The 13477-nt window shown below is 34.5% G+C and overlaps 1 protein-coding gene across 3 annotated transcripts in view; it reads right to left on the reverse strand.

Moving 5' to 3' along the window:
- Metap1d (methionyl aminopeptidase type 1D, mitochondrial) overlaps positions 1-13477 on the reverse strand; it is an 87648-nt gene that overhangs the window by 5325 nt on the left and 68846 nt on the right. For 2 of the 3 annotated variants that reach the window (XM_010606994.2, XM_010606993.2), the window contains exons 2-6: positions 12504-12661; positions 10590-10739; positions 8973-9121; positions 8367-8409; positions 4448-4611 (exon numbers count right to left, since the gene is read on the reverse strand). In XM_010606994.2, coding sequence (XP_010605296.1) covers positions 4448-4611; positions 8367-8409; positions 8973-9121; positions 10590-10739; positions 12504-12661 — 664 coding nt within the window. The remainder of the gene's footprint in view (positions 1-4447; positions 4612-8366; positions 8410-8972; positions 9122-10589; positions 10740-12503; positions 12662-13477) is intronic. The other variant, XM_010606995.2, reaches the window with a different exon arrangement.

The raw sequence follows: 13477 nt of genomic DNA on the forward strand, positions 1-13477 counted from the left end.
CAAGTGCTGGTCACCCTAATTTTGGCATGGGAAGGTGGAATGTGCATCTACCTCTTGCCTGGGATGCTGGAGGAAATGGAAATAGTGAGGCAGGCAATGTGTCCAAGAGGTGCTGCAGTTGCTCCTCACTACCGGCTAACACAGGACTAGGACCCATTTCTGAGCACCAGGTTTTTCTTGCCTTGGACATTTCACCGATGAAATCTTCCTTCTTGCTGAAATCTACTGAACAGAATTCTCCTGATATTAGCTTTTCTGCTCTGATCTCCTTTAACTAAAAATCCTTTAAGATAGTATGACACCTACTGATGAGCCCAGCACATTTATCGTCTGAAGCCTTTCGTATGGATTATTGGGAGAGAGAGAAGAGGAAGAAGGTATAAAAAAGTAGTTTATGAGCTTACTTTTCAATTCTATTGTATCATAACACTTCATATTGCAGTCACAGTTTATAGGTGAAAGAAAATTTTCTTTTAGGAATTTCATCTTGTGACCATTTTTTTTTCAGTTTTTTCCCTTTCATGAGGCAGTTGAACTCAACTAAAGTGTTGTCTAGATAAATGAAATTTCTTAATACATTTCAACTAGTTTTATGCTTAAAAATACATTCCCCCAGAGGGCAGAGGAGTTCTATAGTTTAAGAACATCCTCTTTTGGAGAAATCAAAAAGCATATAGAAATAGTTTTATTACCATTTTTATATGCATCCTATAAAGCAACATTAACCTCCAAAGGGTCACATCTCTCTAATAAAAGATCTTGCATGGCACGTGATTTGATATGTTCTGAATTTAGCTTAATCTTTCTGGATTTTTAATTTAAGCAGTAGTGTTTGAATGAAGGAATGCACAAGTCCAGGGATTCCCTCTAATGATAGGAATGTTTAAATACAATTAGTAATATTTTTGAAAGCCAACAACTGTTTTCCAGAACAGTGGTACATTTTTTTTGTTTCAAACTGGATCACAAATTACTGTATTTTCTTACAATAGTGCTGAACTTTTCTTTGAGGTTTTCTGTTTCTGAAAAGCAGACATGATGGATTGAAATAAAAGATAATTTATGGCAATGCTTACTTTCATGTGCAGAGAGAAGCAGTGTAATTGTAATTTACAGTAGCTGTCAAGAAAAATCCATCACAGATGACATTAAAATGACTTATTTTGCCTGAGCCACTTATTGTTTAAATGTGCATAATCTAACAGAAAGAGATTATTTTTTAAAAAATCTACTTTATAGTGTTCTAAATTAATATCAAAACATATACTTATGATTTAAACATTAAAAACCATTTATTGATACTTTCATCATGATATTAGGTTATTTTTTTATTGAACTATCATATATTTGTGATGCATGAATCTACACATTCATGATACTCTCATACAGATACTAGAGACATAATTATAAAAATACAGATTTAGAAACATTTGAAAGCAAATGGAGGTACAGTGAGTATAAGACATTACGGCCTAAAGATCAATAGGCATCCCTCGCAAAGTGAAAGGGCACAGAGAGAACTTTTTTCATGAAATCACTTTAGTTGATATTTCTTCAGAAACTTCATCCTATTCTTTAGGTTTTGGAAGAGAATTTCAAAATTTCTTGTAGAGCTCTCAGTTTTGAGGTAGCATTAACACAAGATGCTTGAATGTTCTTTTCAGAATGTAGCAGTAGAGGGAGACTATATAAACATGGTTAATACCTTAAAAATACATGATACTGCTATGAAAACCTGCTATGGGAAACCTTTGGGCTATAACGATTTTAAGTACTTTTGGCTCAAAGGTGATATCATTTGTTTATTTACTCCCTTTAAGATTTTGCCTGAATAAGAAAAGGCAAAATAATGGAGGGCCAGAAACACCGCTTTAATAGATCAGCGCAAACATTTGTTAGAATCAGGGCCAGTCTCTTCACCAGTGGCAGACATAAATCATCTAAATAATGAAATGCATTAGGGTAAAAAAAAAAAAGTTCATTGTTATTTTCCACATAGTTTTTGTATGTGCAGTTGTTGGGACTGATCTGGTTTTCAAATTTGCACATGCAAATTCATACTCTGCAAAAACTGACCTTTACATCCAGATCCAATGTCATTTTCAATTCTACTCATCATCATCATCATCATCGTCATCTTTTTTTTAATGTAGCTAGAATTAATGTAGTGAATATGTAATGAAATGCATTATCCTGCATGGAGATTTATCAGATTTTCCGACTGAATGCTATGCTTTGCTAGTACTAGCTGGAGTTCACCTGCATGTTGGTGTGGCGTGTGGCTCTTTTTTGTAAAGAGTTAAGTCGTACACAAAAAAAGGGAACAAAGGTCAGCACCCAGCCACCACTTGAATGTGAGATTTTTCTTTTTATTCCCCTTGATGTATACTAGGCTCTGTGTTATTAGTCTTAATGATGGAAAATTGTAGTGTTGATACAAATCTTTTTTTCAAAGTAGTAGGCGGGAGCTCCATTTGTTAGTAAGTTTTTTTTGTGACTAAAAGCCACGGACAGTACATTTATGTAGCAGTAAAAGGCCTAGATGCTCTTTCCATAGCAGAGCTAATTATTCCTACTGTGACCTTACTGATCTAGCCTGTTCCTAGTACATCTCATCTGCACGCCTGTTCCTCTGTGTAGATGGTGTCAGAGAATATGAAAAACCCTATAATGAAACCATTTTCATGATGGAGAAAGGCTACTGGAGTTGCACTTGCTACAAAGAGGCTCAATTATATGAGTAATTGTGATAATTTTCTACATTCATAGCCTTCAATGGGGAAAAAAGAATGAGAGCCACAAAGGAAAATTACTTTAACAAGAAAGTACAGAGAGTAAAAATGGAAGAAGAGACAAAAAGGGGAAAAAATAACCAGAAAAAAAGTTTAAAAAATAGATCTGGAGGGAGGAATAGCGAGACAGGGAGAACAACAGAAATGCTCAAAAGCCCATGTGCAGCTGTGTTGCACAATTAAATTGAATTTTTTTTCTGCAGTTGATGAATGTGACTACTGCAAATGTGCCTCTGTAGTTAGCTATCATTTGTTGTTCCGTGACAGGAAAAGGATAATTACCTCTCAGAGAGAATCAAAGGCTGACATGCCCTTTAGACACAGCCATGAATGCAGAGCTCGATAGAATGCTTGAATAAGAATCTAGTGTTCTCTGCCCCCTTCTACTGAAGAATAAATTTTGTTAAAATGCAAGAGCACCACCAGTAAATTTGTTGAACCCTAGGTGTTCAAAAATATGAGGTGCATCTATCGACTCATCCCATTTGCAAAAATAAAACTGCATTTTGAATTCATTTCTATTATATTCATGGACAGTAAGATAGTGAGATATGCATTAAATTTCTTTTCCCAGTAGGGGTCTGATTCAACATTTCCTATGAAAGAACAGAGAGAAACTATCCTTTTTTCCCAGGCTAGTTAGCCTACAATTTAAAACTGTCAAAAACACAATTTTGTTCAAAGTCTTCAATAAAAGCTTCTCAGATATAACCCAAAGAGATTTTACTAAAGTTTGATTCAGACACTGTTACAATATTTTTAAAGCCATAAATACATTTAACTGATATTTTACTGCCTTTTTCTTTAAAGTATTTGAAGGTGTTTGAAGAAAAAAGGCAGCATCTTTTCAAGGTGACTAAGCTTTCCATCCTTTAGACAAATGGGAAGTATTCAATGGTTTATATTAATGAGAACAGTACTTTATGGGGTACTGATGTGATCATCTTTAACAAAATGCGTTATTTTTAAATGAAAACACATATTCTGCATGTCTACTTCAAAACAGTGGGGGGAGGCTGAAATAGGTAGCAGACTACAAAAAAAACCCCTCATGAATTCTGAAAACACACATACACTCAAAAAGCAAGCATGGAATACTGTGTAGAAGATATACAGTGGCTGACAGAAAAAATGAATCAGACAAAAAAAGGACAGAAGAGCACTCTTTCAGGGTATTTGCTAATTTACTAACTTGAAAGGTAAGGCTTTCCTCAGTTAAAACTTTTCATCTTTCTATCATAGGAATATGTTTCATTTCATTCCTTTTTACATTTTAGCTTTTCTCCTTTCTCATTATTCAAGGGTTAGGATACTCAGCCCCTTCTTAGGCGCTTTCTTCCACATTTGGTGTGCTGTTTGAGTAAGGAAACTACCTTACATACAAACCAATATGTCAAGCTAGAACAAAGCAGCCATACAAATATTGTTTGCTACTCCAGTAAGATTCTTTGCTGACCTTGGTTTATTTTACTTTTTTAAAACCTTGGGTTTTTTTCAACCTAGGGAACACCATCGCAGCCTGGCAGTTCACATACAGATATCGGACTGAAATGATGGTTCTGAATCACAAAACATGTCATCAACTTTATACCAAGCTACCAATAACCTTTGTACCACTTGCCAACCCTCCCTTTACTTGTCAGTGTAAAGCTTACCTGATTGTGTTTCCAATTACAGAGAAAGGGGCCCCTGCTCTGCAAGCTGCAATTGCTTCATCTCTACACCTCCTGGCAACTTCCACTAACTTTTTACCACATTCATCCACATTGCCCACCAAAAATGTTTCAGAGGTGTCACCATGGTAGCCATTGTAATAGACCTAAACACAGGCAGAAGTTTTAAAATATATCCTTGTTTTAAAAAAATCTGCTCTCCAAAAGTACAGTGTTCACCTCTATGTTTAGTAAATGAATGTATATTATCCTTTCAGAATTATTCATTGGCCTCACATGAAAAAAAGATACACTAAAACCTTACAGAAATTAAAAAGATGAAGCCATATAATAACAAAAATCTGAAAAATAAATGGATAGAATGGCTAGTTCAACATTATGATTAGCAATGCTACTGTAACTTTTGTTTCCTTATTTTATTTCAGGAGAAACTATATACACAAAAACAGTGAGCAAATATATTGACCTGCACAATTGCCACAAATAAATTTAGAAAATTAAGAAATATTTAACATAGTAAAGAGTTTCTTCAATCTCATGAAGACTTACCTTTTATTTCCAGTTCTATACTTGGAAGTGATAAATAATGACAAGAATAAATAAGAAAGACATGTTGGTTTTGTAACAAATGATAGGAGAATGTAGTTCTAAGAATTAAAGTTACCAAAGTAGGAATGAAATAAGCTATTAAAAAATCTTATATGAGGAAATGAAATCATAACTAAATGTTCCAGATAGAAGAATGTTAACAGAAAACACTCTAAGAGGATTTTTAAAGAATTAGAATATAACAAAACAAAAATTATGAGTAAAATTACAGAAAATATAATTCAGTCTTCAATGATTCAGAAATCCTTTAGGATCTTGAAAGACACCAGTTTCATCATTAAAAAAAAAAATCAATGATTACCAAACACTGTAGTAAATATAGAAGCCAGAGGAGACTAGCTGAATATTGATCTTTGAATGTAGCATTGCATTTACTATTTTGCATAAATTTTCCCTAATTATTTTTCAGTTTCCTTTCTCATAAAGTAGAATGAAGAAACTTACCCCCTAAAAAGACATTTACTTTCACTTTGTCTTTTAATAATAATACTACTATTCTGCACCTTAACAAATACTTCCCTATACTCCATGAAGGAAGTAGGAAAGGACTTCATAAAAATCTTCACTTTGTAAGGCAAGAAATTGAGGCACAGGCAGGTAATATGTCTGGGGTTAGTGATACAATATAGAGGTAAACCCAGATTAATATCATGGATCGTTGGCTTAAAATCAAGAGTTGTCACTATTGCATAAATTATCTTAATTACCTTGCAACAGAGTAGTGTTTTATACATTTATTCACACTTACAGCCTTTTGCAATCTAGGAAAGTACAAATTTTGATTTTATATAAAATAATATAAAATTTGCTAATATAACCATTCAAGAAATTTTGTAACTATAATGTACTACTTTTAAATTTTTTATTTGCTTTTCTGAATTACTTGTTTGTTTGTTTGCAGTACTGAGGGTTGAACTCAGGGCCTTTACAATGAGCCACATCCCTTGCCCTTTTTTACTTTCAAGACTAGGTCTTGCCAAGTTGTGAAATTGCCCCGGCTGGGCTTGAACTCAAAATCCTCCTGCTGGAGTCTCCTGTGTAGCTGGGATTACCAGGATGTGCCACCAGTCATATTACTTTTTGCCAACTTTCAAAAAGAGTACTTGAAAGATTCAATATATATGGAAATTCAATACTTTCATAAGTCTGTGGAAGTCATTTATAACTACTGTGTTTATCCACAAACTATTTTTGTTTTGTACTTCATTTACTTAACAAATATTTACTGAGCAACTACTAAGAGCATCACATTGTCTTTTTAAAAAAATTCAACCTTTAAGAGAATAAAAAATCTATCTTCTTATACATAGTACACACAAACAACTATAAAATGCAGTAAGTATTTTTTGATAAAAGCATAAAACATGGTAAAGGAGTTCTTCACTTAATAAAATATTTCATAAGAAATATAATTTAAAGGGTTGGGGATTTAGGTCAGTGGCCCTATGCCTGCCTAGCAAGCGCAAGGTAGGTCAGTGGCCCTGTGCCTGCCTAGCAAGCGCAAGGTCCTGAGTTTGATTTCTGGTAACACCCCAAAAAAGGAAATATAATTTAAGATACTGACCTATATTTCTTAGACTTTCATATTTCTAGATATTTGAAAGTATATTACTATACTCTATGAGTTATATAATTATTAAGATAGTGTAAGTTTTTTCCCTCAGTACCAGGAATGGAACTCAGGACCTCGCACTTGTGAGGCAGTTGCAGTGCCACTTAGTTAAATCCCAGGCCAAGAGAGTGTAAATTTAAAAACTGAAATTATTTATTAAAAGTCTTTAGGAAACTTCAACAGGGAATACAGTATTCCATTTGAACACATTGGAAATGGAGAAGAATATGTTGATTTCATTCAGACAGCAATATTTTGTTAGAATATGCTTAGGTGAAAAAATAAATGTAAAACTCTAAATCAAGTTTAATCCAAAATAAACCTGTATCATACAAAGACTTTATTTTAGGTATACTTCATAAAATTCCTCCAGCGTGATTTTGACTTGGAAAGATACCAACAGAATACATGGAGCAAATGTTCAAATATTCTAATAAGATAAAAAAGTATTCTGAGTAGGATATAGAAAGTAACAGCAATAAAAGGATTGTTGGCTCTGTCTATATATAAAGTGGTATGAAGAAATTTAAACAAGTAAAAATCCAACTGAATTCAACAGTTGGATAACATCTCATTAGATTTTCATATCATTCACACTCTTAGCTAAGTTTCACAGTCTGAATATAAAATAGCTATTAGTAAAATTATTTCCTCATTAACTAGGTATGGTAGTACACACCTATAATCCCAGCACTTGGGAGGCAGAGGCAGGGATCACCATGAGTGCTAGCCCAGTCTGGGCTACATAAGTGAGTTTAAAGCCAGGCTGAACTACACAGAGAGACCTTGTCTCAAAAAACAAAACAAAACAAATTTTCTTATTAATAGCAACTATATTTCTTGAATGTTGTCCATCTCCACTAATTCTCATTGGATGTTTAAATTTTACTTTAAATGTATTTATTAAAATAAAATGAGCATAAATATTCCAAGCCTGAGAATGACAAAAGGCTAAGAAATTTGGAAAAGGTTAGAGGTTCTACAATTTGAAGGCCCTCTGTTAAATCACTCAAGTTTGTTATCTAAAAGAGAGCGTTAACTGTTTAGTGAAAACTTAAGTTCAGAGAGAAAACCACTCTGCTTATAAGGTTTGAGCTGGAGACTCTATACCAGAAATGGAACATTACGTTACCTTCAGGGATTTTAATAAATCTAGGGAACACGGCTAGCTGTCCAAATAGACTGACACACAGGCCAATGTAGCCCCTAATGACAGAGTAAGATAATGACAGGCCCCACTCAAAATCAGCAGGAAGAGGAAGATCAATCTTGGCAGAGTGAAGGAAAAATGCTGGCTTTCTTCGTGTTAGCTCATCTCATACATATCTAGCTTCGGCAGCTGCCCAGTGCTATGGTGCTCTGCATTAACTACACAGTGGATCAATAACAATTACACCTTCTCAAAAACATGACACATAGCAGGATTGGGTTGACATTTCACTTAGGCCAACATTGATCTCAGTGCATCTGATTCCAGCCCTAAATTCAAGTCAGGCCTGGGTTTACTTGGAATAAACACAGAGTTAAAAACAAAAAAAAGGAAACCAGCTGCTTGTGTGTGGGGCTAGAAGTAAACAGCACTTCTACCAGTGCAGTTCACATTTTCAATCCACTCTTTTTCCTGTTGCTACCAGCAATTCTGAAGTTGATCAAAGACTATTTTTTACATGATTTACTCACCGTGACATCAATGTTGATAATATCTCCATCCTGCAGAGGTCGACTGAAACATAAACAGGAAAAAAATGGTGATAGACAGATCTCAATAAAAGGAATATAAAAATAAATATCTAATGACTACTATCACAAAATCAATGAGTCACAGTGATAATTTGTAGTGAAGGAGGAATAAATGCAATAACTATATCCGACTGCTGTTTTATGTTAGTCATATCAAATTTTATTTAAAAAATGCATAAAATGAACCTATTGCCAATGTTTAATAATCCACTATTCTTTAAAATGACATACTTATCACTTATTTAATTTTGTAAAGAATGGAAACAATAGCTGGTGGCAAAAATTGCCTACATTGTATTGGTAAAAACTGAAGAAGGTAAAAGAAATAGTTAAGGCATAACTACTTTTGTAGATCACATACTGCTTTAATATTAAATGGTGACATTATATCCATTTAGTAGTGAAATACTTCAAAACTTTTATTTTATCATTATCAATGTCAGAAGTTGTCAGTGGATTTCAACGAACTAGTGTCTTTCAGTATGTTATAAATCAGTCTCATGTTTTAGTTTCCAAAGGAACAATATGTTATTAAAGAATGAATACCTGTCAGGAATACCATGACAGAGCACGTTGTTTACAGAGGTACAAACAGATTTTGGAAAGCCTCCATAGCCTAGAGGTGAGGGATAGGCATCATGACTGATGATTTCCTGATGAACAAGAGTATCTATCTCTTCAGTTGTCATGTCAACCTAAAATATTAAATAAAGAAAATGGCAACAGTTGAAGACATTTCCTGTATTTACTGACTATACCTATAACAACAGCACTTCCATGTGAGACAGTATAAATTTACTATGATAAACATATGGTACAACATTTTAATTATTTATGACTAATGTTATCATGCTCAATTGGGCTTTTTTGATTTTTTTGGTATTTGATGGTATTATAGACTACTAGGAAACAGAAAATTTCAACTCTAGGATCCTCTAAATCATTTGTGAGTCATTAAATGAAATGACTCCTGTTTGGCCTGAAGATTTCAACATTGTGGCCTTCAGTAGTTCCTTCACTTTCCTCAATGGTTAGTGCCCTGGCTCTAATGAAAAACTATTAATAAGTGCTCAAAAGGATCTTAGGTTTAGACAACAAGGCTGGAAGAGTAGGCTAATCCATACCTTTTCATTTTAGTGAAACATTTCATGAGTTTTGTATCAATGGCAGGGAGATTACGGCTCACCAGTTAGAAAATTTAGTCTGATATATTTTATAGAGACTTGATTTTTCACACTTAAATAAATACATGTTTAAATTTTTTTCTCCTTACCAGAAGGTATCTAAACAGTGAAAACTGAGGTTGAAATTGTATGTGCATGTATTTGTTGTGCTGGGACTTGAACCCAGGGCCTTACCCATGCACCCATGCCACTGAACTACATCACAAGCCCCTGAGATTGAGTTTTATAAGAATGTGAAGATTATTTCTGATATAAAATAAAAATAAAACTTTTGATTAAAAATTAACTATTCTATAATTTCCCATGTTATTTTTCATTACAGTTATGCTTTGTTATGTTACTATAAAAAGTTTATTACACAGGTGATGCAGTAAGCTATTTCATCTTTGAGTATGACTTCCTAAATTTTCCGTACCTCTTGGAGAATACAGATATATATTTTATTTTATGATCTTTATGTAGCAGGGAATTTCTGACTATTATAAAAGAACAAATTCTTATAGTTAGATGGTTGTACGTAATTATATTTACATATTACCAATAGTTTTGTGTACATGGCCTGATCTTTATAGAGATAATGCCAAAAAAAAAAAAAAAAAAAAAAAAAAAAAAAAGAAGTAAAGTACAAGACAGAATATCTCCAGGCACAGAAAAAAAAAAATGTGGGAAAAAAAAGTAGAAATTCTAGGCAGGAGTAAGGGGGCAATAGTCAAAGCCATCTGCCACTGATCAACCTGGATAGGATGAGTTAGCCCAAAGTGCCTCTAGAATTCTGCTAGTTAAAAATGAATTTGGATTTTCAAATTACCTCCGGAATGAACACATAAAATAATAAAATCCCTTTCCCCTGTCCCAAGGCTTTACTTCTTTTTTTTTTTAAACAAATTAGATTCTATAAGAAGAGTTAAGGAGAAAGAGAAAGAAAGAGGAGTGTTTGATGCCCTCCTGTTAGTCGGTCTGAGACTTGGTAAGATGCCACCTTTAAACTCTTCCCAGCCAGGAGGAGGACATGCCGGGCCAGCTGACAAGCCTGATGAAGCCCTTGAATCTGATCTTCATTCTTAACTTCTATGCTGTCTCCCCAGCTGGGTACAAAGCCTGTCGTCACATAGTCTGGCTTCTTTATATGCTTGAGGAAAAAGGATTGAAAATGAAGATCAGAACCCAGTGCATGACAATGGGATCATTTTTTTCGGACACAGCCTCCTGCTTCATGGAGCTCTGCCCTTCCTGCCGGAGCACAGACCTCTGAAGCCAGCACAACAGACCCTCCAGGCTGCCCCCAGTTCCTTCCCCTGCCCTTTTGAACTTAACATTGCCTGTTAGTGCTGCCTCTGGATGGTCTGTTAACCTCACCATTCTCTGAGTCAAACTGGGCTGAAGCAGGCTTCTGGTCAAAACAAACAGTAGATTTCTTTTCTTCCTCCTCCCAACCCCGTTGGAAGCCTATCATTGAAAAATACCACCAAACTTCCAATCTGCCAAATAATTCATTAAGAGGCACTTTCATCTTCTTAATGCAAAGATAAAATTAATGGAAAGGATGGCTCCTAATATCATCTCTCAATGAATATATATAAAAAGGCCGACTATCAAGTCCACACATGCAGCCTCTTAGATATACACTTTCCTTATGCTTGGAAAACCTCTTACACAGTAAGGCTAAGCAGTGTTTTGGGACAGGAAACTAACGAAGATCACAGTATTCAATGGCAACATCATGTAACTCTGGAAGGATTGAGATAAGAGTGCCATGCTGGTTTTTCCTGAGGTATAGAGCATAGCCTGGTTTGCGCTGGAGGAGCATCTACTCTCCTACATCCACCCTACCAATGCCCATAGTTCACAGGTTTCCCTCAAACAGTCTATGTTCTTGTTTTCACTCTGCTCTGTGATCTGGCAAGGTCACAACCATAGGCAGAGTGGTTGTTGGGGTGTCATGCAATTGACTGAAATGTCTAAAGTAATACATTCATCTATCCAGAGATTTCTTTTTATTTTCTAAGGAAAAATAACGTCAATTTTGTGACTAATACCAAATGCTTGCTCTCACTATGATGGCCAGGCCTCAGTCAAGGCAGAAATGTATCCTGTCTTGTCATCCCTTGACACTGGAGGTATAATATACTTAATGTGAATTCACTGTAAAACAACAACAACAACAACAACAACAAAAATTGTAAAAGGGAGAAAGCAAATGGTTTTCATGACAAATCTATATTTCCTTTATCTATTCTTTTCCCCAAATGACTCACAAACCTCTTTTCTTTTTTGAGTTACTGTTCTTTTTTGAACTCAGGACCTTGCATTTGCGAGGCAGTCTTGGTTCCACCAAGCTAAATACCCAGCCCAACGAACCTCTTTTATATTACATTTTGAAAAACGGAGAGCTTGTCTTTATACAGAATTGCAATCCTTTTTGAAAAAAAAATGCTCAGATAAGATGTTATATTTTACTTTAGAGGACTACTCAAACATAGCAGCATTAGTAACATGGAAAGTGTAAGGGCAGGCTTAATAAAAACATCTAGTGTGTTAGTTTCAAGTAATCTCTCTCAAATCATTCCAATTTTATAGTCATTTTTCCCTAAAAAACTTAGGAAATGATATACATGCAGTTTTATTTTCATGATAGAAACTCAGTGTAGGAAATTCCATGGCAGAAATTTAAATTCTAAATAAGCTGAGTAGTTGTTTGCTCAGAGTTTTATTTTTAAAAATTAATGTTCCAGAACTGCAACATGTTAAAACTTCTTACAACTTCAAATTATAAACCAAGTTTTAAAATTATGACAAATGGCTCAGAAATCAAAGGTACAAAAACATTTGATCACTTCTGCATTCAACCTTTATCTTGGCTGGAAAAAGCAGAAGATAATAGGCAATACAATACCTTAGGGACTGGATGCGCTGAAGAAACTGCAGCAGGCAAAACTATACTGTGTGAAGTATCTCTTTGTCTCCAGGAAAAGAAATTTCTTCTTTGTTGACTACTGCACTGCTTGTGTAAGTAGATATGACTGAATGGTGAAGAGAAAATTCTATGATAGCCTATGAGGAGAAATAGATGTATTTTAAGTTAAAAAAAGAGAAAGAATACAGTATTTCACTAGAAGGTATTGTATTGTCTATTAAATCATTATTGTAATCCTTTATTGACTCAGAAAGGAAAAGCCCCAAACAGAAAAGAAAACAGTAGTATTCTGGAGTCTAATACAATAGTAGCACAGCATATTAGTTAATGCTATGTTTACATAAATGTCTGACAATGGAAAGCTCTACTCTAATGGGAAACAAACATATAGAAACATCTGCTAAACACTTGGGCTGGAAAAAGAACAATTTCTGCTATTATACCTTATGGGACAACATCCAAGATAACCTCAGAATTTAAGGTACTATTTTTTTAAGGTACTATTTTGATGACTTTATACTCCTTAAAACGGTTTTCCTTTCAAGAATCATGGATAAATTGCCAGTTGTACTTTTGCCCTCCATAGGATTACTACTGTGTGTTAAGTTCATGTGCATAAAGGCATTCCATTGAAATTCACTGCAATGAATGCTAAAGTGAGATAAAGGCCAAATAATAAAAATGTACGTATAACTACAAAAGAAACTAAACACCGGGTCCTAAAGTACCCACAACAGAAATTTAGAAATAGCTATCAAATTTTAACTGCATGAATTTTCAGATGCAGTAACTTATTTCCTTGGATGATATCCCATGGATAGTACACAATTGTGGACATACAAAGACATACCCTAGCTAGGGATTTAGCTCAGCGGTTTGGTGGCCTGCCTTGCAAGCGCAAGGACCTGAGTTCAATCCCTGGTACCAAAAAAAAAAAAAAAAAAAAAAAAAAA

Source organism: Fukomys damarensis, unplaced genomic scaffold, assembly GCF_012274545.1.
Source record: "Fukomys damarensis isolate Sample0158 unplaced genomic scaffold, DMR_v1.0_HiC HiC_scaffold_26, whole genome shotgun sequence".
Taxonomy (NCBI): Eukaryota; Metazoa; Chordata; class Mammalia; order Rodentia; family Bathyergidae; genus Fukomys; species Fukomys damarensis.